We start from the raw sequence: 24,028 nt of genomic DNA, 5'->3' as shown, positions 1-24,028 counted from the left end.
TATCCGAGTAATTTGCTGGAGTAACCTCATTACACGCCAGCTGGATTTCCACACCCTCCCAATCCCACTCATTACAAACAAGGTTTGTGTGTTAATCAGAGCGCTTTAATGACGGTGCTGCCCACCATCCCTGCAGCAAGTTACGAAGGCACCAGATTGCTCACAGACTCTAAAGGCTCTCCCAAGAATCGCTGGATATTTTACCAGCGGGCACCGCTGCTCCTCGGGAAAACGGGGGACGTTTGTCCCTCCCGGGATGGCAAAGGGCAGAGCCGGCTCCGGGCACCACCTCTCCTTCCCGCAGGCTCTCCCTGCAGCCCTGGCCCTGCCGATCTCCTCCTCCTCTCCGGCTGCTCCTCGGCAGAGCCCGGCTCCAGTCACAACACGGCAGCCGCCGGCAGAGCCTCCCACGCCGGGAGCCGCGGCCGCCCCGGCTCGGGGCTCTCCCGAGCGCTCCGGCACCGCCACCAACCCCCGGAGCTCCCGGAGCTCCCGGCTGGGCTCTGCAGGCAGCGGCACAGCGAGCCAGGCAGCCCGGCCAAGAAAAGCAGGAAAAAGCGTGTTCCTAAGGAAACATCCTGCATCGAGCCCCCGAGGTGGGAACCAACCCAGGAATTAATCACGGGCTGCTTTCACAGCCTCGCTTTGTGTTTTTGAAGCTGCTCGGGCTGCCAGGATGGGCACGAGGCAGCCCCAGCGTGTCCCCATGGAGGAGCCCAGCTCATGCCCAGCCACCTCCGCACCTCTGCTCTGCCCCTCCGGCTCTCACTGCTGCTCTGCTCGGCAGCGATCGCCCCTTGGCTACCAAAATTCCACCCGGGAGGGGAAGGGAGCACCTTCCATGTGCCCCTCCTCGGGGGGACCCAGCCCCCCAACAGGAGAGATCTGCTGCTCCACGGATTTGCTGCTTTGATTTGGGCTGAGCCCTGCACAAGCTGCTCCATCGCCCTCATGACACAGCTCATTATCATCTCATTTACTATTAATTTGCTTGTCGAGAGAAATTCCACTCATTTGCTTTTAATTAATGGGGGCCTTTATATAAAGTCGGGGGGAGCTGGCGGAGCTCTGGTGAGAGGATCAGAGAGGATCAACCACCACCAAGAACGGGAAGAGCAGGTGGGGTGGAGAACTATTTATAGGACAAAAGGGAAGGGAAAATAAAATAAAAAGGACAAAAAAAAAAAAGAACAAAAAGGGGCTGCAAGGGAGCCATGGTGCTCCTCAGCTCCCTCTGCACACCCGGGCTCTGTCCAGGAGCCACCACAGCCAAGAGGCCTCAGCTGCCACAGGAGGGACCAACACTAAAAATGCCCATTATGTCCATTAGATGCCCAAAATGCCCATTTAGAGCCAGAGCTGGGGAATGCTCCGAGATCCAAGTGCCACAGCTGCCCCAGGCAGCCCCACACCACCCAATGCCCCAGGAATGGGGGCTCAGCTGCCTGGGCACAGCTCCACACACAGTGGGAGCCCCCAGCCCAGGGCTCAGACCTGCAACTGGACCTGGCTTGGGATTCAGGAGGGAAACAGCCCCTCCTAAACCCACCCAACCAAACCAAAGGGAAGAGGAATGAGAACCGGGGGCAGGGAGGGGGGAATCCCAGTAAAACACTTCCCCCATCCTCATCCCGAAATACAAACCCTGAGTCACCGGAGCTGGAGCTGCACAGGCAGCACCTACACTGCCACGAGCTGCAGACACGGAGGTGGGAACTCATCCCACCCAGCTTCAGACACCTGTGATGGAGCTGCTCATCCAGGCTTCCTCAGAACTCCCAGAACAAACAGATTTGTGTCCTAAAGCATCTCCTCTCCCTTCTCCTGGGACCCCAGACCAACAAGGCGGGTGCAGGGATCCTCTCCTGATCTCCAGGTGTCCAAATAAAACACAGGGAGCAGATCCAGAGTCTGCAGCAGAACCATTCAATGCCTGGGAGTCAGGAAACCCAACCCCAAACCCATTCTGCCCCAGTTTGTCACCCAGGAGCTGTCACTGGGCAGCCCCATCCCTGCCCATTCCCCAGCAGCACTGGGGGTGACCAAGCCCTGAGACACCTCCAGACCCCCAACCAATCCCAGATGGAAACTGTGACCACAAAACCCCCCGCTGATAACAGGAGGATTTATAAACAGTTGGCAAGAATTGTCTTCCTCTGATTCCCAAAAACTTTACACCCAGAGCAGCTGATTTCCAGCAAACAGAGAATTAAAAAAGACAAGCCATGTATGAGTTTATTTCAAAGGACACTCAAGCTCCAGTCTCTGAGTTTCTGCTAAGAGGTTTCAAGCACTACAAAGTGATTTTCCCTTCCCAGGGTTATAAACCAATTAGATAAAGACCAAGTTAATCCCTTATTGTGTCCAAAAGCCACAAGCAGACACCAAACACAGAGATTAGTCCCTTCCTTTAAGCACCCTCGTTTGGGAGCATCCCTCAGCACAGGCAAAGCCCAAAGGCAGGAGAACAGAGCCCCTGCTCCAGCAGGGCTGCACAGACACTGCAGCACCATCCTCCTCCTCCTCAAACCTCCCCAGGTGACTTCATCCAGAGTCATCCGAGTTTACCTGCACTTGGAAGGAGAGTTCAGAGCCTCACACAGAGGGAAGCTGGGGCAGTGATGCAGAGCTATTTTTTGTGCTGTTGTTTTGGTTTTTTACCCGATTTTCCCTCACCCCATGGCAGAGGCAGCTGAGGGAGCTCAGGCCAGCCGAGGACAGCCCTGGATCCCCCCCAGGCTGAGCACACTCCATGGATCAGAACACCCAGATCCCAGCAGGAACACCCAGTGACAGACCCTCGACAGCCACAGCCTCACTCCCTGTCAGAGCTGGGTTCCAGCTCCCACCCAAATCACATCTCTGGCTGCAGAGCCTGCCCTGTGCCCACCCCACATCTCTCATGGTCAAACACCAACCAGAAGCACAAAAAAAAAATCACCAAGAGATCAGGGATTAAAGGCCCAGAAATGAAACCTGAGATAGAACCCAGACACCCACCCCTGTCTGTGGCTGAGCCCAGGCACGAGCCCAACGCTCCCCCAGCCCCCAGGATCAAGGAGCAGCTCCCACTGTGGATTTCCCTGGGCAGTCTCTGTCCACCCACGGACAAATCCTGGTGTGAAACAGCTCCGAGGCTCCCGGGAGAGGCGGCTCCTGCAGGGGCCTGGCAGCTCCTGCTCTGCCTTTTAACACCCATCAGCAAAGGCTGCTTAGGGAAGTGCCCTGTCAGTGCCTGTGCCCCTCTCCAGCACAGGACCAGCCCCAGACCTGCCCAGCTGGGCCCAGGGCAGCAGGGTTTGTCACTTCCTCCCTTTTCCCACCCGGTTTCAGGAGGGACAGCTCAGATTCCAACACAGCAGAGGCACAACAGAGAAAAGAACAGAAGATGTACAATGAATTTATGCAAAATTGAGATTAAAACAGCCCACAGGAGCTTGACCTGAGCACCCCTCCCCACCCCCAGGAAATCATCCTTCTTCTTCTTCAGGCTGGAATCTTACACAGCCACACCAAGGTCTCCCAGAGCACCTTCTGCTCCTGCTGCTCTTCAGGAACAGCCAGGATCCCACACCTTGGGAGAAGCTTTGGTGATGAGGGTCGAGGATGATTTGGCCACAGAAGCTCTGGGCTCTGCTCCTCAGGCCGAGCTGGGGCTGGGCCAGAACTCCAGCCTGGGATTTGGCACCTGGAGAGCTCTGTGTGCCAGGAATGAGCTCCCCATCCTCCTGGAGGGAGATGGTTTCTGCCACCCTTTCCCCTGAGATCCTTCCTTTGGGAAGAGCTGGGCAGCAGGGCTGCTGGAGCTGGAACAGGGCTGCTGGAGCTGGAACAGGGCTGCTGGAGCTGGAACAGGGCTGCTGGAGCTGGAACAGGGCTGCTGGAGCTGGAACAGGGCTGCTGGAGCTGGAACAGGGCTGCTGGAGCTGGAACAGGGCTGCTGGAGCTGGAACAGGGCTGCTGCTCCCCAGGAATGTGCAGAGAACGGGAGAGCCCAGGCTGCAGGGACAGGGGGAAGGGAGAGCTCAGTTCCAGAGGTGTGGTGGGAGACACAGGCTGGCTCTGCAGTGGGAACACCTCAGCATCTCTGTAAATCACCCCCTGCAGCAGCCCAAGGACTCCAGCCAGGTGCTCAACACTTACAGGTGAGCCTCTGCTCGCACAAGGACTTTAACAGGACTTGAAAATGAACCCTGAGAAATTCACTGCAAGGATTCCCCCTGAGCAGTGGCTGGTGCTGTCCCTCAGGGTGGCACTGGGCTCCTGCACCCATCAGCACTCAGCCTTGGTGCAGGAGAGGGCCCAGCAAAGAGGAGCTCTGCACTTTCTTCTGGCACCAGACTAATCCTCCAACTCAGCCTCCTTTCTGCTGCTGGGAACAAAAATGAGAAAGTAGTTTTAAAAAAAAGTAGAAGCCAACAGGCACAAACAACTGGCACTTGGTGAGCTTGAGCTCCTGCAGCTCAGGGGACCTGCCACAGATTTACTCCTGAACTGACACCCACTAACCCACCTTATGTAAGAGTGGGGGACTCTGACCCTCCCCACGACCTGGGGGCCAAACCCAGCTCCCTGCAGGTATTTCTGTTCACCCTCAGGTCACACCTGTGGGCTTTAGGGCTTTGCTTATGACCAGTGCTGAAAAAAGACCAAATCCCCGCTGCCCTTCCCCAGCTCAGGACACGGCGCTGTGGGAAGCAACGTGGCCACAGGGAGCAGGAATCACCTTCTGCAGGCAGCACATGTCCTGAGCTCCTCACTGAGCTCCTCACTGAGCTCACCTGCTTACCCTGCCTGTACCTTTAATGCCATTACTGCAGCTCATGCCACCAGCAGATCCCCTTGTGCCCCCACACCCACCTCTCTGGGCTGGCAGGCTCCAGCACGTCCCGTGGGGCGCAGGGCAGCTTCCGAAGGTACTCCCTGGACCTAATGTCAGCCTGGAACCAAGGAGGAAAAGGACAAATATGGGCTGAGCAGCCTGGCTGGTGCCTCCTCTGTTACCCCAGAGTGCCCCATCCACCCTGCTGTCAGCACAACCCTGGAACACCGGATGGCTCAGCCAGGCACGGCAAGGACAGCACCAAGCACAGCCCAGGAACTGCCAGGAAGCGTTGCTGGGCATTGCCTGGATGTTTGGGGTGTTTGCTCAGCCCTCCAGTGCTGCACGACACCAGCAGCAAACCCTTGATGCCATCACAAGCACATCCTGGGCTCTTGGACAACTTTGATGACTGGCAGTTGATTTTTACAGCCCTTCAAAGTTTTTTCTCTTTTAGAAACTTCTTTCCCAAACGCGCTGCCGTGCCATTCCCGAGCAGCTGCTGTGCCCACCTCAAAGGCTGAGTCTCTCCCCACTTACAAAGCAGGATGTGACCTTCCCAGCTGGAAAAGCTTCACAGTGTCTGGTGAGGAGCTCAGAAACTGGGTTAACACATCCCCAGGGACTGTCCTTGAAGCATTTGCTGCTCTCCACCCTGTGCTGCTCCTGAGGAGCCTCTCCTGCATTCCTGGAGCCCCCAGGCCCTCACCCCGAGCCCTGGCTGCAGGCTGTGCCTGCTGCTGGAACCTGCTCCACAACTGCAGAGCCTCCTGCCAGCTGAGAAGGAGAGAGTTACATAAGGGGTGGTTTGTTTAGGAGATTTTTTTCCCTTCTCTCTATAATTGGACAGTTTCATAACCGAACTGACAAATAACTTTGATCACTCTTCAGGATAAGCGATTACGTGATGGATTTTATAACCAGGGAAGGAGGCTGCTCAATAGTCCCCACGGGGAGAGCAAGGAGCAGGAGGCACAGCTACCAACTATTTTCCTAGGGAAGAAAAAGCCCAACCACGTTCTGCTGAGAACATCAGCTAACGCTTGATGAGGTGGCAGTTCCCAGGCAGGGCTCCCTCCTAACACAGCACTGGAGTCAGCTTAAGGTGGTGATTAACCACGGGCTAATCAATAAGATGGATCACTGCCCTGCAATAATCCTCACAGATTTGGGCTATTTTCAGAGGGGATGAGTGCAGGCTGTGGAGATGTTGCTTTGCCCATTACCTGAGGGGCCAGGGTGGTCCCTGTGCACAGCAAGCTTGGACAGGGTGCACCCAGAGGGAGCTGGAGCCTCAGGACACCAGGGACTCATGTCCAGCCCCAGAGGAGAGGGTGATGCTTTGTCTCATTCCTCTGAGGGCGAGTGTTTGGTGTTTCACAGAGGGTGACCTGCAGGCCAGCCCTTCCTGGTGGGCTGTCCCAGCAGCTGAGGGAAGCACCAAGTGAGCAGGAGGCTGAGCAGCCAAGCAGGAACCCAACCCAGCCAGAGCAGAGCAGAGCAGAGCAGGCCCTGGTGCCAGCCCTGGCAGCTGGAGGGTGGCAGCAGCTTCCCTGCTGTGCCCAGGGACCCCGGGAAGGAGCAGGCCTGGAGTGTGGGCAAGCACCAGGGATGGGCTGACCTGTGGCAGGAGGCAAGGGCAGCTCTCTCAGCAGGGCTTGGGACAGCTCTGGGGCCACTCAGGGTGAGTGCTGTGCTGATTATTCTGAGATGGCAGCTCCTGCCTTCCTCAGCTCCTGCCTGGGAGCTCTGAGGAGCAGCCCTGGCAGGACCTCAGCAGCAAGCACAGCTCTCCTGGCTGGGCCTGCCACAAGGACTGAGCAGGATGTCAATGCTGACTGCAGGTGGCAAGGGGAGTTCATCCCTCTGCTTCCTCTGAGAGATCTCACTTCTCTCATCTGCACACAGGAGCTCCCAGCACAAGCACACTGTGGGCTGAATGCAGATGGGACCTCCCCTGATCCCTGCCTGGATAATGCTGCATTCCTGGGAATTCCACATCCCCTAAAGCTCCCACAGCAGCTGCACTGCACACACTGCCCTCACAAACCTCAGGGGCTGTGGGCAGCTGAGCTCTCATTTCATTCCCTGGGCTGCCAGAACTTCCAGACCAGGACCTGACGATCCACAGGTCTTTCCTGACCCTGAGAAATCTGTAAGCACTTCTCCTGTCAGGTCTGCAATTTCTGGAGTCATACCATGGCAAAAAAAGGCCACGTCAGCCACCCATGGCAGGATTCTCCAGAGCCTCCTGTTTCCTAACTCCAGCTGCAGGTGCTCAAGAGCTGAGGCTGTCAGCTCTGCCTGTGCCAAGAGCTGTGGCAGTCACCACACAGAGGAAGCACAGCAGGGACAAGTCCCTTGGAAAGGTTTAAGTGTCCTCATCTCCTGCCATCCCTCTAGAGTAAACACTCACTCCCCTGTTGGACTTCTCATCTCTCTGTAAGAAAGTGATAATAATTCATTGCATCACTCTAAGAAAAAGGTCACAGGGAACTGGAAGAGTCTCTGAACACGAGCAGATCCTGGAGATGGCTGGAAGCGGAATGAGGGTGATGAAAAGCTCCAAGACACCTTTTTGTTTCCAAAGGGAATGCTTCTCCCTTCCTCTGAACACGCAGAGCTGCAGAGCTGGCTCAGAGCTCTGCAGAGGCATCTGTCCCTGGCTGGAGCAGGTTACATAAGGAGCTCCTCCAGTCTGGCAGGTACTGGGGCTGAGCCTGGGAACTGCAGCTCTGCTATGGACACCCCAAGGCTTGTTTTGCTGCAAGGAGTTCTGATTTTGGGGTAGATTACGAGTCTCAGTTCCAGGGGACACTGGAGCAGTGGCCAGTGGAGTCTCCCAGCACTGGAGACACACAGACTGGAGGCACACCCCTGACCCCACCTGGCACAGCAGCGATGCCAGTGGGCTGTCCCAGGGCAGAGTTAGGGACAGGGACACCCGGGCAGGACACCTGGAGTCACCCCTGGCTCTGAGCTGTGGTGCCACCAACGGCAGAGTGACCTCAGGGAGAAGGGAAGCACTTGCCAGGCCAGAAGCCCCAGAGGCTTTGAGCATCTCCAGAGCCTTTCCCCAAGTTCTGCTGAGACTTAAGATGAGCCGGGGCTGAGCCTCGGTGGCAGCTGCAGCTCGGTGGCAGTGATGCAGTGCTGTCACCTGCTGGCTGCTGGCTCCGTGCAGAAAGGCCCAGAGGAGCAGCACTGCGGGCTGTGCCGGATTCCAAGCACCCGGGAAAACTGCATTCCCAGCTCCTGGGGATTGGCAGCAGCAGCACAGAGAGCCCGCAGAGAGGCAGCAGGGAACGGGGCAGGCTGGCTGTGCAGGCAGGGCTGGGAATGACTGCGGCAGGAGAAGGGGCCTGGAAGGATGGGTGAGCAGCACCAAGGGCAGGGGGAACAAGCCAGCAGGAGCCTGTCCACAGCACAGGAGGGCAAACTGAGGCTCTGGAACAGCCCAGGGCTGGCCCCTGCCCCAGCCACCCCCGCGGAAGAGCTGTACCTGGCGGATGGGCTCCGGGACGCGGAAGCGGCAGCAGGCCCTGACGAGGCGCACGGCCGTGCCCAGGCTCACACGGTGCCCCACGGACACGTACAGCGGCTTGGAGCTGTTGTTGTAGCTCCGCAGCGCCTGGGCAGCCAGAAAGGAGAGATCAGGCACTGAAGAGGCTCGTTTGAACACAGCCAAGCAGGGGCAGTGGAATTAGGAGCCAGCCAGACCCCTCGGGTGGGGTGGTGGCTCTGTGTTTGCAGCTCCCAGCCCTCCTGAACATCTTCTCCAGCCCAGAGTCTCCTCCAGGCACTGCCTGTCCCCCGTGGCCCTTCCCCGAACGCCTGAGCTGCTCTGGGACGCAGGGAGCTGTGCCAGCCCCGGCTGGCAGCACCCACAGGAGGTGTCTCACAGCTGCCTGTTCCTGCTCTGCTCGGAAGCAGACGCTCCCAGAGCGATCCCGGGAAGCTGCCAGGGAACTGGCACCGCTCCCAGCTCACAACCCAGGCTGCTGGAGCGCCTCAGGTGCCACAGCCACGGATGTGAACGCTCCCAGCACTTGAGCTGCCAGCTCCCTACAACCACCTGAGCTCTCAGGAGGGGCCAGCAGTGTCCCTGGTCACCTGCTCACAGCTGCTCTCCTGCACAGGAGACAGCCCCGCTGTGGAGAGGGACGAGTGGCCAGGTGACAGCTTACCATGCCCAGGACCTTCCCTGAGGTGCCTGTCAGTGGGAATGTCTCTCCTGACCTCTGCAGGGAACGAACCTAGGAATGAACACACACAAGCTCAGCTCTTGAGCACACAATTGCATGTGGCTGTCCAAATTCCCTTGGGACATTAATAAACAGAGACAAATCCCAGCCTGGCCTAACCTGCTCCCTGTGCAGCTCGTCCCTGACCAAGCCATCCACCTGCAGGAGGTTCTTGGCCACGCCAATGCATGGCAGGTCCGTCAGGACTCCGAGGTGACAGGCTGTGCCAAATCCTGCCAACAAGGAGCCACTGTAGCTGCAGGACGCCAGGAAACAGCAAGGCCAAGGAGCAGCACAGCAAGCAGCAGAGCAGGGCTCTCCAGGAACAGCCTACCTCTGGGATGGAGCAGGCCATTCCCATCTACCAGAAGCACCTGAAAAAGCCAAAGCCAAAGTTATCTCCTGGGCACTGAGAGCACTCCAAGGAGGCAGCAGGGATGCTGGCTCTGGGAAAGGAGAAATCTTTCCTGGTTCCTCAGTTCTCCCCGTAAGGCTCTTCCTGCCTGTGCCTGACCCTAGAGCAGTGTGGGACTGGCAGTGCCCTGCTCACACCACGGGAGCCTGGCTGCTCCCAGCTCCACATCCCTGCTCCCTCAGGAAAGGGAACGGATGCTCCACCACAGCTCTGACCGTGCCCCTCCCGCCCCACCAGCTCAGGCTCCAGAGGGAGAACACCTTTCCCAGGATTCTGCAGCCAGGACATCCCAGCTCAGGACAAGGAAAACACACCACACCTGAGGCTGGAGCTGGGGCTGCTCCTGCTGAAGTCTCTGGACAGCTTCCACCAGGACAGGGACCTCTCGGAAGGCCAGGAACCCGGCCACGTACGGGGCAGTGACGGGCACCATGCGGCAATCCTGGTACAGCACCTGTGGCAGGCAGACAGGACCCACAATGCTGCCAGAGCCCCTGGATGCTCCAGAGCCTCCTCCTCTGCCTCCTGCCCTCTGCTCATCCCTCTGAAAGCCAGGCACAGGGCAAAGGAAACGGAGTAAGGCAGCACCAAACAGTGATTCTGCCTTGGCCTGCAGATCACAGCAGGACTTGAGATCTGGCTCATTAAAATCCCAGCAGACAGCATCAAACTTTATTTCTCTGCTTGTTAGAGCTTTTACAGTTAAAGACAATTCTTTTGTATCATTTTGAAAGCTGGGAAAGAGACCAAAAATCTTTATTAGTTCAAGCAAAATGACTGTGAGATGCGAGATCCATGGCGGGTTTGGAAAAGCTCTCCTGTGTCACAGCCCATGTTATCAGCTGATTCACACACAGGACTGCCCTGGAGCACTGCAACACCTCCCTCTGCCCACAGCAGCTCCCACAACAGGCACTGCAGCTTCTCTGGCCCCTGCTGAGTTCCAGCCACCCCACAAAACTCCTGCAATGGGGAGCTGTTTGCATCACACCTTCCTAAACTTCTGCCTAAACCCTTACACGTATTTTTTTCTGTTTATCTCTTTTGGGAACACACACAGAAATCACGGAATGGTTTGGTCAGCACTGAGTTTACAGCCCATCCCATTCCATGGCAGGGACAGCTCCCACTCTCCCAGGCTGTTCCCAGCCCCAGTGTCCAGCCTTGGACACTTGCAGGGATCAGGGGCAGCCCGAGCTGCTCTGGGTGACTCTGCCAGGGTCCCACCACCGCCACAGGAACAATTCCTTCCCTCTCTCCCATCCACGGCTGCCGTGCCCCGCCGTACCTCCAGCCCCGGGTAGCTGAGCACGACCAGCGAGGCGCAGGCACGGCTCTCGTCGCCCTTGATGTAGGATAAATCCACACCTCCCACCCTCTCCAGCCCGGTGAAACGGGGATCCTTCTGCCACTCCTCGGTGTCCTCCTGCACCACGCTGCCCTTCAGCCGGGCCTGCTCCCTGCCACAGCACCGCGGTCACAGCGGGCCCGGGAGCCTTCCCCGAGCCCCGGGAGCCTTCCCCGAGCCCCGGGAGAGCCTTCCCCGAGCCCCGGGAGAGCCTTCCCGAGCCCCGGGAGAGCCTTCCCCGAGCCCCGGGAGAGCCTTCCCCGAGCCCCGGGAGCCTTCCCCGAGCCCCGGGAGAGCCTTCCCCGAGCCCCGGGAACCTTCCCCGAGCCCCGGGAGAGCCTTCCCCGAGCCCCGGGAACCTTCCCCGAGCCCCGGGAACCTTCCCCGAGCCCCGGGAGAGCCTTCCCCGAGCCCCGGGAGCCTTCCCCGAGCCCCGGGAGAGCCTTCCCCGAGCCCCGGGAGAGCCTTCCCCGAGCCCCGGGAGAACCTTCCCCGAGCCCCGGGAACCTTCCCCGAGCCCCGGGAGCCTTCCCCGAGCCCCGGGAACCTTCCCCGAGCCCCGGGAGCCTTCCCCGAGCCCCGGGAGAGCCTTCCCCGAGCCCCGGGAACCTTCCCCGAGCCCCGGGAGCCTTCCCCGAGCCCCGGGCCAGCCTTCCCCGAGCCCCGGGCCAGCCTTCCCCGAGCCCCGGGAGAGCCTTCCCCGAGCCCCGTGAACCTTCCCCGAGCCCCGGGCCAGCCTTCCCCGAGCCCCGGGAGCCTTCCCCGAGCCCCGGGAGAACCTTCCCCGAGCCCCGGGCCCAGCCAGCCCGGGGGGAGCCCCGAGCGCGGCCTGGCCCGGCCCCGGTACCGTTCCCAGCCCCGGTACCGCTCCCAGCCCCGAACCCCGGTACCGCTCCCAGCCCCGAGCCCCGGTACCGCTCCCAGCCCCGAGCCCCGGTACCGCTCCCAGCCCCGGTACCGCTCCCGGCCCCGGTACCGCTCCCAGCCCCGAACCCCGGTACCGCTCCCAGCCCCGAGCCCCGGTACCGCTCCCAGCCCCGAGCCCCGGTACCGCTCCCAGCCCCGGTACCGCTCCCGGCCCCGGTACCGCTCCCAGCCCCGGTACCGCTCCCAGCCCCGGTACCGTTCCCAGCGGCGGCGCTGCCCGGGGGACGCGGCCATGGTGGCACCGGGCCCGCCCGTCCCTCAGCGCCGCCGTCCCCCGGAACGCGCGGCCGGGCTTGGCCGTTCCGGGCCGGCGCTGCGATCCCGGCTGAGGGCGCGGAAGGACCGGGAGCGAGCGGGAGCTGAACTGAGTTTATTGGGAAGGGGAGGGGGAGAAGGGAGCGGGATTAAGGCAGGGAAGGAGCCCCGGCCGCCGGGGCTCGCTGCTCCCGGGGCCGCCGAGCGGGAGGTGCCGGGCCGGAGCCGGTGCTGCCAGCCCCGTGCCCACAGAAAGGCTGCCCAAAACAGCCCTGGGCTGGCAGAAAGGCTGCCCAAAACAGTCCTGTCCTGGCAGAAAGGCTGCCCGAAACAGCCCTGGGCCGGCAGAAAGGCTGCCCGAAACAGCCCTGGGCCGGCAGAAAGGCTGCCCGAAACAGCCCTGGGCCGGCAGAAAGGCTGCCCGAAACAGCCCCGGGCCGGCAGAAAGGCTGCCCGAAACAGCTCCGGGCTGGCAGAAAGGCTGCCCGAAACAGCCCCGTGCCCACAGAAAGGCTGCCCGAAACAGCCCTGGGCCGGCAGAAAGGCTGCCCGAAACAGCCCTGTCCTGGCAGAAAGGCTGCCCGAAACAGCCCTGGGCTGGCAGAAAGGCTGCCCGAAACAGCCCCGTGCCCACAGAAAGGCTGCCCGAAACAGCCCCGTGCCCACAGAAAGGCTGCCCGAAACAGCCCTGCCCCAGCACCACGGTTTGTAAAAAAAGTCCTTCATGTTCCTCCAGTGGCTCTGGGGCTGTGAGGATGCAGGGTTCACACGGAGTTGTTGGGTCTGTTTCACCGTCCTGCTCCACGGCCCCCTCTCCTCTTCACAACACGGGTCAAAACAACAACCCCAAACCCAAAGAACAAGCAACAAGCCCCAAACAAAATGCCCAAAGTTCTGGAAGCCGTTGTGGCATTCCCCGGCAGGGTCCTGCCCTAACTCTCCCTGTGCTCCCGCTTGAAGAGAGCAGCTGCTTTCCAGGTCCCAGTGGCATGAGACAGAAGAATCCCATCTGGGAATGTGTCCTCCAGCTCCAGAGCTAATTCTGAGTCTTTGGCATAAAGGTAAGGCAAGAGTGATTCCTTCAGGCTGGAAGACAAGAGCAGAACAGCATTAACAACTGGGCCCCAGCAAAGCACAAGTGCCACAAGAGGAGTGCACTGCAGCACCCAAAGGTGATATCCACAATTGAACAGGTGTGTGTGCAGTGAGGAGGGTTCAAACAGCCAGCTGGAGCCACAGAGCCCAGCTCTGGGGATGAGCTGTGCCTCTGCACAGCTGAGTGTGTCCAGCCCTGAAGGCTGGGCTTGATGATCAGGGAGGATTTTTTCCAACCTTAATGATTTTGTGATTCTGTTTTATTATTTTATCCGAGTGCCTGCGGAAGTGCTTGTGTTTGTGCCCTGGAAACAGCTCCTGGTGTGTTCCAGCAGTGTCCCCCAGAGTGCCTGTGTGAGGTGGAAGTGACAGCTGCCAGGAATGAGTGTGGATATTATTCCTGATGCTGCAGGCTGGGCCGTGGCCCTCAGGACAGGCACGAGCCAAAGGAGCTGTTCCCATTGTGTGCATGCTCAGAGGCAGAGAAACTTGAGTTAACAACTGTGGTGGCTTTGGGTGCGTAACTCCTACCTCCACTTGGGTCTGAACTCCTCCACGGCTTGGACACGCCTCAGCTTCAGGATGATCATTTCATGGAGCTCCTGCAGGAAGGTTTCCAGCCTGGAGTGGACCAGGAAGGTGTGCAGGAGCTTGGCAAGCTCTGGGGTGAGCTCTTCTTTATAGTCTGCACTGACATCTGCAAAAGGATCCTAAAAATGCAGCAAGGGGACAAGGAACCCAATGACACATTTGAGCAGCTGCAGGCAGAGCAGGGTAGGGCAGAGCAGGGCAGAGGAGAGCAGAGAAGATCAGGGCAGAGCAGAGCAGAGGAGAGCAGGGCAGAGCAGGGCAGAGCAGGGCAGAGCAGGGCAGAGCAGAGCAGGGCAGGGCAGAGCAGGGCAGAGCAGAGCAGAGAAGATCAGGGCAGGGCAGAGGAGAGCAGGGCAGGGCAGAGGTGCTGGGGTTCCATACCCTGCCGAGGCGCAGCAGCTGCTCCGATTTGTGGGCACACAGGAGCTGCCACAGGGCAATGCTGTGTCTGAGCTGGCACCGTCTGAGGGCCTGGAAGAGAAGGACAGCTGTGGATGTGAGGGATGTCCTTGGAGCCCATCCCCAGCCTGCCCTGCCCAGAGAGAGCTCAGCACGGAGCTCATCCAGCCCCTTTGCCTGGGTGGAGCCCATCTGCCCGCAGTAATCCAGCTTCTGACATCACCACAGGCAGTGGGAAAGTGAGAGGGCTCTGCCACACAGGCTGGGCTTAGCACGAAGCAGGGCAGACTTTATCCTGTAAGAATCTGAGCTTTGCCCTCAGGACTGACCTGCAGCACGTGAGGGTTTGTCTGATCCCCCATCTGCAGAACTTGCTCGATGTACTCAGTCAGCAGCATCTCAGCGCTCTCACCAGCCATGGCCAGGAAGCCCAGGGTGATCTCGGTGAGGGACAGAGCATCACACACATCACTGTAGGACTGCAGCTCCCCACTGATCATGTTCATCACAGAACTGGGCAGAGCACTCTGAAAACCACAAAGTCACAGTTCACATTATTTTAGAGCCATTCCTTTTTCTGTTCAAATTGCTCAAGTCACGGAAGAAAGACAAGAGAGGCCCAGATTTAGGAAACTGAAATGCTGAACTATCTCCCTTTTCTTTGCAAATCCTGACTGACAGCACAAGGCCAGATTGCACGTACCCAAGGCATGCTGAGAAATCAGCAGGTGAGCCTTTGGATGGACAGCAAACCCTTGGAAAAGCAGGGATTTCACGCTTGCCCTGCTTCCTGCAGTGCAGAAACCCACCTGCTCCAGCTTATTCCTGACATCACTGAACAGCTGCTCGTAGTTCCTGTCATGTCTGTACACCAGGGTGGGGATTCCCTGGCAGGAGAGAAAGGCAGGGATGTGAAGTTCTGGAATGCTGCTCCCAGTGCCCTCCTGGCTGCACAGCCCCTGCCCCTCCTACCGTCAGCCTGATGAGCGGCTTCCCCTGCAGGAACTTGCTGACCACTTGCTGCTGGATCCTCTCCAGATCAAAGTCCTGCAAGGTCTCCCCTCCCTTCTCCATGCTGTACTGGCAGTTGGACAGGATCAGAGGGATCAGGTCCTTCTCCACCTCGTAACTGATCAGGTGCAGGTCGGCCACTTCCGAGGGGCTGATCAGGTACCTGCGGGGAGCAGAGGGCCTCTGTGGAGCGGGGAGAGCTGACAGGGAGGGAGCAGGAGATGCAGCAGAGCCCCAGGAGCAGAAGAGCAGCACACCTGTCATCCTCCTTGATGTGCCTGTTGACGGAGTGCACGAAGTCGTTGTGCAGCCCGATGAGGTAACTGGCCAGAGCCGTGGAGCACAGCCCCAGCCCCTGGCGCCGTGGCAGCAGCACCTCCAGCCTGCTGTCCAGGCTCAGCTCCGCCTCACAGTAGCCTTTAGGCAGCTTAATTTCCCCTGAAATACAGACAGGGCTGTTTGAGGAGGCCCAGAGCTGGCCCAGGGCAGGAGTTACCGAGCCTGAGGACAAGGGAACAAGGTCTGGTGAAAAAGGAAACAAGTTCAGGTGAGAACGCTCCAACAGGGAAACAAATTCTTCCCCTTGGACCTAGATTCTTAAACTTCAACGGCCAAGCTCAGTTCTGAGGATATGCCTCAGCATCACTGATGGGAGGAACCTCGAGGAGCAGGGCTGGGAAAGAAGCTGCTCACCATTGGTGTCCAGGGAGCTTCTCAGCTTGTTCCAGACAGACAGAAACACATTCACTCTCCTCTCTAACAGGTCCCTCATCACATCTGAGAAACAACAGAAAGATAAATCCATGAAACACCTTTTCCTGGTCAAACTCTCCAACACAGGGATCTTCAGGGCACAGCACTGAACTCCAGGCAGCTGCTCAAGAGACTAAACAGACACCAAACACCTTTCTGAAGGTATCACTTGCTCAGTTTGTTATTTTTCCATTATTGTCTGCTCCTGGCCCGGGCCACAAAGATGGTCTTGGCCACCTTGGTCTCCATGACCTTTATGTACTTTTCCATAAGTACTTAAAAACATCAGTAATTGTACTTAAATGCAATTGAAGGAGTTGCCACAAACTTCATGAAAGGAAGGGAGGGACGTTTATTCCATTCTTCAGGCAAGCCCTGCTCTAGGGCTGAGCTTAAAATGCCAACAGAAGCACTGCTGCACTGCACAGAGCTCCCACCCCTCATAAAAAAAAATCTTCTGTGCTTAATTCCCTTCAAGTCATCTGGTAACTTTTCCAACCCTATCCAGGTCTCCAGTTAATTTGGGTGAGAGTTAATAGGAAAAGGTGAATTTTCCCCTCCACTTTCAACTGGACAATCCAGCACTTTCTGTTTCATTAATTACAATTTTGGCAGAGTCTCCTCACCTGAGTGGGGTTCCCTGAGGAATTCCCTGATGGAGCAGTGTTTGATCTCTGTGGTGTTCTGGAACTGCCTCACCAAATCTCTCTGCAGAGCCAGAATCTCTGGCAGGAATTTCACCAGCCTCAGCTCAGCTTCCTGGAAGAGGAAAGGGAGCCTGTAGGTAAGGTTGTGCTTAAACAGTTGGGAACACTTTTATGGAATTACTTCTTAAATGCTTAAAAGACAACAATATCTTCCATGCTCATTCTCAAGATCACAGCAAGTACTGAGAATAAAGAAAATCCCAACGTGGTTCAGCCCTGGGCAATCCCAGGCTCTGATCCCTGTGCCAGCCCCACCTTCTGCAGGAACTTGCAGAGGAGAGGGACGGTGTCCTTGGCATTCTTCTGCTGCACAACGTGGCCCAGGTTCTCCACTGAGACCCTCCTGCGGCAGCTCCACATCCTGGAGTGGTGGATGTGGCTGTCCCCTGGCAGCTGGGACAGGAATGCAGCTGGGTCCCCATACACCATTTTCACTATGGGGTTGGAAGAGATTCTCTCATCCTCTTGTATCTGTCGGTTTAACTTCAGCAGCTTTTTATCCAAATCCTGCATTAAGAAAATAATAAATGATTGGATATTGTGAAACACCTTCCACAGAGCTAAGCCATTTCTGCTTTTCCAGCTATGAAATTCATCCCAGAACAACTGCAGTCTCAGACTCCCAGGTCCCCAGGTAGAATAAAGGTGGCTGATCCTTAACCTGCAGCTGTGCCATGGATGGGCTGGCTTTAGGAATAGCCAGGTGAAAAGTGTAGCACAGAATTTACAGCACATCAGACCTCCAGTGGGTTTTGAACTGCTCAGCTACTGACTCTGTACAGCAGATTTCTCACCTTCAGTTCAGGAACAATAATTGTGTTTGCAACAATTTCTTCCCATTTGTTTCTCTTCTTCTTGGTGGAGAGAACATCATCAAAGTGCACCAGCCCTGCAACAGGAATATTTCACCTCTTACAGCTGCAATATTTCAGTGAAAAGAAAGCACAGATTCACAGGTCCTAGAAGTTCACTGAGTAGAATTCACAGGTCCTAGAAGTTCACATGTGAATGATGGGAACATTTATACAACTCCTTCATAGCCCCAGAAACACTGAACAGATTGTCCAGGGTCAGAGCATCATCAGTGACAAGCTTGGAATACTGACTGGTGCTGTCCCACACTCCAAACGTGGGGTGTTTACACATAAATGCCTCTGTGCCTCAGTGACTCCAGATCCCACCAGGAACCCCACTGTGCCATCCCTCTTCTCCCAGAGAACTTCTGGGAGTCACTGACAGCACAGGACAGGGATTGCACACAGCACGAGCTGCTGTGCTGGGAGAGCAGCCCTGCTCGGGGGCTGTGACCTCTGCCCATCTGTCATGACATTTTTTTGTCAATAATTTATTTTCAGAGCTATTGACTGCACCAAACCCCATGTATTGGACTGAAAGAAGCAAACAGCCAAAAATTCTTCCCTCCCTACAGTTAGAAACAAGCTTCAAACTCTCTGTTTTCCTCCAGCTCAGCTGCTGCTGTTGGAAGGGGTTTATCAGCAAAGTGGGTGCATGGGCACAGCCCTTCAGACACAGCCCCAGGTGTGATAGGGCAGGTGGCTTTTCTTACACTGGCCTGGCTGCTGCTGGGGGGCCTGCAGGAGGCTGCTGAGCACGAGATGCAGAATGCTGATGGTGTCATCCACACTCTTCCCCAAAATCCTGGTCAGCTGTACCAAGTCCTCCTGAACGTGCTGCTGCAGAAAGCTCACCACATCCTCCACTGCTGGCTTGATCATCCTTCCCAGGGACTAAAGACAACAAAGGCAAGAGCTGAGCACAGCCAAAAACATCCAGGGAAGCATAAGGCACACAGAGCTCAGTCTGCCAGGCACCCCCACCTGTGGGATTCCTGCACCTGGGCCCAGCAAGGCAGGGCTGGGTGGATGTGCCTGCATGAAGTGCAGAATTAACCAAAACCCCTCCTGGAATTTGGGTCTCACACCTTGACAGACTGCCCTGGTCACTTGGCATATGATGAAAAGGACCAGCAGCACACAAAGGCTTCCCTACATTTTGTGTGACCCCTTGGAAGCGTTTTTGGAAGATACCTGAGGGTCTCTGGAGGCTCCCAGCAGCATTGAGACGTGAGTGAGCAAACGGAGCAGCACAAAGACCACGGGGGACACGCCCCGGTCAGACATTCCCAGGGTTCTTCTGTGCTGGACATCTCCAAGAATGTGGCCAGTTTGAGTTCTGTCTTCATGATTCCTGTAGGAAAGTGCATTTATGGTGGTTTGGTTTTTTTTTTTGCCTTGACAAAAACCACACAAGACATCTCTGATACCCAGCAATGCCTTTTTGACCCATAATGTCTTTGAATGCCATAAAAGCTCCAATTCAAAGTGCCACAGGGGAGTGAAGGCTTCCAGTCAGTTTTGTGCACAGAAAAGCAAATTTCTTTGGTTTTGCTGCCTGATTACTCTTCCTTGCACCTTCCAGAGAGCAGCATGAAGTGGCTGGTGTCCCTAAGGCAGCACAGGCAAACCCTGCATGGTTTAGCACTGCCAAGGCATTGAAGCAAAGCACACCTGGACAGCTGGAAGCCCTTCAGGGGTTTGTGCTCGATGCCTCCAATGGGGACGCCGCAGTCGGGACAGCGGCTCATTTCCATGGGGAGCCCACACTGGGGAAAGAACAGGAGAACACTGAATTCCAACAGCTTCTCCAGCAGAGAAAGGGAATAAAACAGAAATCCAAGCTGTAAGTGGTTAATTCAAACCCTGCTACAAACTGGGCCTCTGCCTGATGTTTCCCAATCTATGGTATAAATGTTAAGGGTATTCTATATTTTACATTATAGTGACAGAATGATTGATAATAGCGAGTTTAGAAGTGGAACTCTGTGCATCAGAACATTAAAACCAGTAAACAAAATAAAACAGTTTATTGTTGAAAAGTTTGTTGGCTTAAATACCCACCAGTGCCAAATTCTTACCTCTCCCACAGTGCAGAGGTGGCCATTGGGACATTCTGTCAAGAGAAACAAACAGGACAGTATTCTAAGACAGATTTATACAGCCCCTGTTATTCCCTTTCCTTGGGACCATCATTCTGGAGCAAGAAATATGCTTCAAGATCTAATCAAAAGCCCTGACTATCCCAAAGCCCAAAGGACTGACAGCCCACACAGGAAGCCAAGGAATTTTTCAGTGCTGCTTCTCCTTAAGAAACAAGGAATCAAAGCCTGACAGATGCTGCTGCTGAGGGCAGGAATGCTCCCACCCCCATTCCCAGCTGCAGGGAGGTCCAGCTGTGGGAAGCAGAGACAGAGCTGGCCAGGAAGGTGGCAGAGTGCTCCTCTCACACCCTGTTTGTGTTGCCTTTGTGCCCCCTCAAGCTCTGCCAACAGCTGCAGACTAAACAGCACTGGATGTGCTTTGGTGCATCACCCACACACTGTCACTGCAAATCTGGATTTACCACAGATAACTGCTGAGGAGTGTGTTTGTCCTCACATTTGGAACAGTTCCATTCTCCAAACCCAAGGAATTCCTTCCCCAGCCAGCCAGCAGCACTCACCATACCAGTGCAGACCACCCAGCTCCTCCCAGCTCCTCGCCTGAGCCATGATGTCCTCGGGCATTGTGGGCAGAAAGGAGTGCTGGGGAGGGAAAGGGGAAAAGTCACACCTGGATCTGTGAATCAGCTCTGTCCTGCAGCAGTCACTCACTGTTCACACTGGGGAACAAGAGACATCTGAGAGCAGAGGTCAGGCAGGTGACAAAGATTTTCAAATTCACTTTTGAAAATCCACTCTTAGAACCGTCAGTATTGTTAAGTGCAGACATCCTGCACTGCTCGGTGTGTGAGCAGCAGCTCCCTCCCCTGAGCCAGGAGCCAGTGCTCTCTGAGCAGGCAGCTGCTCTCAGCCCTGCTCACCCAAATACCACCAAAGGTATTTGCTTCACACTACTCAGGATGAAGTTGCCTTGAAAAGATGCCAGGCCAGAGCCTGGTGTGCTAATTAACCCCAACAGCACTGAAATAACCACCCCTCAGTGTTTCACAGCTCAAACAGCGAGCTGGAGCATTGAAAGGTCCAACAGAGGATGCAGCAGGCACAGGCCAGAAGCAGGGATGTGCTGAAGAGCTCTGTGTCCTCACCTGCATGCTGTGTGGCTGGAAGGCCAGGTTCCTGAGGGGCTGCAGGACAGGGCTGTGGCCACACAGCAGCACAGCAGCCACGTGCACAGCCACCTCCAGCAGGGCTCCCTGCTGCCCACAGCCCTGCGCCTCCACAGCCAGGCCAGGCAGGGAGTTCCTCACCAGGGCAACTGCAAGGAGTCTCAGCTCGAGGGAATTCAGCACTTGGGAGCTCTGGATGAACTCAGTCATCGCCTCTGTTTGCTGAAAGCACAGATTTGAAAGAGCTCAAGCCATCAGGATACTGCCCACACAAGCAAAGAGCAGCTGCTCCCCACACTGGGTTACCCTGCTCCAGCCTCCCCAGCCTGCTCAGCTCGGGCCATCACCCCAGCAGGGACACAGGAGCAAAAGCTCCTCCACCACCAATGCACATCCCCTTCATCCTCACCCACGAAGGTTTGTCACGAGCTGCCAAAGGGGAGTGTCCTACCTGTGGCTTGGGATGAAGGCTGGGATCCCCGGCACCGTACAGGGCAGTGACCTCTCGGAAGATGGCCAGGAGCAGGTGGGCAGATTCCAGAGCTGGGGTGCTGCTGGAGGCCTGGGGAAGAACCAAGGATGTGGCAGGGGACAGGCCAGAGCTGCCCCAGCTACAGCAATGTGCAGGTGGGACAGCAAAGAAAACGTGCTAGAGCACAAGCCCCAGTGACCTCCATGGGAACAGACACTGCCCACGGGGACAGGAGGGAGCTGGAGCCATCCAGAGGGGTCTGGAGGGAGCCCTGGGCTGTACCTCCTCGGCCTGGAGCAGCCCCTGGGCCGTGCCCTCCATCATGGCTCGTCCCACGGCGTCGCGCAGGGCCCGGTAGCGCTCCCCACACACCAGGTACCGGTCGATGTGGTTGGCCTGGCTGTGCTGTACCTGCCAAGGGAACAGCCATGCAGAGCACTGGGGACAATAACCCAGCTGCAGGAGCCAGCATCTCCTCTTCCTCCCAAGCATTTCAGTCTCCCCAGAGCACCAGGAGAGACTCCATCCACCAGAGAGCCCAAGACACCTCCCACCACTCTGGCCTGTCCCCCAAGAGCCACACAGCAGTAGGAACACCCCAAAGCAGCACAAAGAGAAGACAAAGAGGAGACCAGAACCATCACCAGGAGATGCCTGTTCTCTACCTGTTGCAGAATTTCTGCTGGGAACACCCAGCTGAACCGTGGCTCTGTGACCAACTTCTGAGCAAACTCCATCCCGTGCTGGCTGGCAATCCTCCTGACCAGGTACACACGGTGCCAGTCATTCCCAGAGAGGCTGCAGAACTTCTCCACATTCTTCAAGTAATGCTGCTTCTCCTTCATCTGCTCTGGCTCTGGAGGGAAAAAAAGAGGTTAAAACAGAGGCAAAAGTACATCCCACCTTGTAAAACTTCTCTGTCTGCCCCAGCTGTAGCACCAAGTCCCTTTTTTAGTACTGTGTAATTACACAGAAGAACTTCAGATCCTTCCCTTCCTCAGGTGTTGTCTGGAGCATTTCCTCAGCCAGATTCCAGACAATGATTCATTTCTTTGACAGGGAAGATATAAACTCGTCAATATAAACTCTTAATCCCTTCTAGCTGTGCAGAGCTCTCATTCATATAAAACAATAACCCTTACAGCAGCCCTGGGTCTGAAGCAGCATTTATGCTTTAAAGTTCAATTTAGTGGGCTCTAAATAAATCTCACTGTTAGCATCAGGAGGATAAAATAAATCTCCTTCCACAGGTGTAAGTGCCATGTAACTGCACTGGGGTCACCAGCACAGCCTGGCTTCCAGTCACAGAGCACTTCTAACACTGGCACAGGGGACAGCCCCTGACTGACACCCCCAAGGGAAAAGGGAACTGCTGCTCTCGTTCCTGGCCATGCACCACAACAGGTCCCAGCAGAGCACAGGGCACTGACTGTGTCCAGCCCAGCTGCCCTGCTGGCTGTGCTCTGCATCCAGCATTTCCAGCTGGCAGCAGGACAATCAGACTCACTCGTGTGCTGCTGCAGGTCGAAGATCAGCTCTGCAGCCCTGCTCAGCCACAGGCGCACCTTGGCCACGGCCTGCAGGTATTGCACAGAGGATTCCTGGGGAGCCTCTCTGCTGCTGCCTGGCAGGTAGTTCTCTGGAAAGGCTCTGTCCTCAGGCAGACTGCTTCCATGCCCATATCCCAGGCTGTCCTCTGACTTTTCACACATGGAATCCTAGAGAGAGGCCGGAGCACTGGTGAGTGGCAGAGCCACCTCACTCGGCCACCCCAGGGCACCCATCCTGCCACGAGCACAGCAAACCACCCCTGACCCTCCAAAACCACCCCTGACCCTCCAAAACCACCCCTGACCCTCCAAAACCATCCCTGACCCTCCAAACCACCCCCGACCCTCCACCCCACTGCCAGTGTCCCCTCATCCTAAAGCTCTGCCATGTCACCAAACACCATTTTCAGGATGGGCCCCAGCTGTTCCACATTCCCCAAGCTTGGAGCTGAGCAAGAGCCAGGAGCAGGCTGTGAATAACACACATTCCATGTTCCAAGAGGCCAAGCTCTACCTGTCTGTCCCTTAGCAAGAACACAAAGGGTGATTTTAACTACAATTGTTTTTTTAAAAACAACTGTAAGGAATAAAACCTCTCCCCTGCTGTCTCTTTTGTTTCAGGTTTTCCAAAGCCCTGAAAGCCATGCAAGGAGAGGAAAGGGAGCAATCCAAAATGTATAATAATTTAAGTTCTGCACAATAATTTAAGTGTCTGTGGAGACAAGGAGGCAGTTCAGCACTGGGCTACTGCACTCCTGTGCTGGAGTTTGAGTTTTAAGACTCAGGCATTTGTCCAAGGGAAAGAATTTATGTAATACTGCAAAGACACACAAGCCTTTCCTTGAAAAACAAGGCTCATTCCTGAGAACAAATTCTGACCAGGTGATTTGATATCAACTCCTTTTGGGCTTTCTAGTTGGAAAAAACAGTTACATACACAAGAAACACACCTAGAATTGCAGAAGGATTTCTGTTCTTAACTTTTTTTGCTCATGAAACTGCAACAGTGTGATGGCCCAGCTCTTACCTCCAAGCAGTTGACAAAAAGCAGGTAGAGCTCTTTTTTGTCATTTTTCTCTAGGAGCTCGTTGTGCTCCACCTGGGACAGGTAACGCTGCACTTCATCTTTCACTTCATTGAAGCTACAGGAGAGAGAGACACCCTTACACACACAGCTGCCACACTGACAGGACTGCTCCTGCTCCAGAGCAGAGCTCCCAGAGCTGGCTGTGTGACAGCTGGGGTCACTCTGGATCCAGCTGCAAGCTGGGAAAGCTCTTGTGCTGGTTTTTGCAGGTGACGTTTGGCTTCACA

The 24,028-nt window shown here is 56.3% G+C and overlaps 2 protein-coding genes across 6 annotated transcripts in view; both read right to left on the bottom strand.

Moving 5' to 3' along the window:
* Window positions 1-3,374: 3,374 nt before the first annotated feature.
* Window positions 3,375-12,053, bottom strand: ENDOV (endonuclease V). 4 transcript variants are annotated; one of them, XM_058852549.1, is made up of 9 exons: window positions 11,953-12,053; window positions 10,770-10,941; window positions 9,801-9,935; window positions 9,401-9,440; window positions 9,187-9,299; window positions 9,010-9,078; window positions 8,325-8,453; window positions 4,861-4,940; window positions 3,375-4,372 (listed from the first exon to the last, which is right to left on the bottom strand). In XM_058852549.1, the coding sequence occupies exons 1-9, from the start codon at window positions 11,988-11,990 to the stop codon at window positions 4,342-4,344; spliced, it is 807 nt and encodes a 268-aa protein (XP_058708532.1). In that variant the 5' UTR covers window positions 11,991-12,053; the 3' UTR covers window positions 3,375-4,341. The 4 variants fall into 4 exon arrangements, with proteins under 4 accessions (XP_058708532.1, XP_058708529.1, XP_058708531.1 ...); XM_058852546.1 differs by having other exon boundaries at window positions 11,935-12,007; XM_058852548.1 differs by having other exon boundaries at window positions 3,375-4,369; window positions 11,935-12,007.
* A 566-nt stretch (window positions 12,054-12,619) lies between these two features.
* Window positions 12,620-24,028, bottom strand: part of RNF213 (ring finger protein 213) — a 44,361-nt gene continuing 32,952 nt past the window's right edge. For both annotated transcript variants that reach the window (XM_058852354.1, XM_058852355.1), the window contains exons 45-66: window positions 23,742-23,856; window positions 22,672-22,882; window positions 21,830-22,020; window positions 21,447-21,575; window positions 21,144-21,254; window positions 20,672-20,914; window positions 20,087-20,168; window positions 19,503-19,537; window positions 19,096-19,190; window positions 18,616-18,775; window positions 18,135-18,315; window positions 17,362-17,456; window positions 16,823-17,074; window positions 16,487-16,619; window positions 15,801-15,884; window positions 15,365-15,545; window positions 15,069-15,270; window positions 14,906-14,983; window positions 14,426-14,623; window positions 14,079-14,168; window positions 13,638-13,816; window positions 12,620-13,097 (exon numbers count right to left, since the gene is read on the bottom strand). In XM_058852354.1, coding sequence (XP_058708337.1) covers window positions 12,944-13,097; window positions 13,638-13,816; window positions 14,079-14,168; window positions 14,426-14,623; window positions 14,906-14,983; window positions 15,069-15,270; window positions 15,365-15,545; window positions 15,801-15,884; window positions 16,487-16,619; window positions 16,823-17,074; window positions 17,362-17,456; window positions 18,135-18,315; window positions 18,616-18,775; window positions 19,096-19,190; window positions 19,503-19,537; window positions 20,087-20,168; window positions 20,672-20,914; window positions 21,144-21,254; window positions 21,447-21,575; window positions 21,830-22,020; window positions 22,672-22,882; window positions 23,742-23,856 — 3,199 coding nt within the window. In that variant the 3' untranslated portion in view covers window positions 12,620-12,943. The remainder of the gene's footprint in view (window positions 13,098-13,637; window positions 13,817-14,078; window positions 14,169-14,425; window positions 14,624-14,905; window positions 14,984-15,068; window positions 15,271-15,364; window positions 15,546-15,800; window positions 15,885-16,486; window positions 16,620-16,822; window positions 17,075-17,361; window positions 17,457-18,134; window positions 18,316-18,615; window positions 18,776-19,095; window positions 19,191-19,502; window positions 19,538-20,086; window positions 20,169-20,671; window positions 20,915-21,143; window positions 21,255-21,446; window positions 21,576-21,829; window positions 22,021-22,671; window positions 22,883-23,741; window positions 23,857-24,028) is intronic.

The sequence above is a fragment of the Poecile atricapillus genome, chromosome 17 (genome assembly GCF_030490865.1).
Source record: "Poecile atricapillus isolate bPoeAtr1 chromosome 17, bPoeAtr1.hap1, whole genome shotgun sequence".
In the NCBI taxonomy this organism is placed as follows: Eukaryota; Metazoa; Chordata; class Aves; order Passeriformes; family Paridae; genus Poecile; species Poecile atricapillus.
The sequence above is the reverse complement of the archived record's forward strand: the minus strand, read 5'-3'. Positions and strand labels throughout refer to the sequence as shown.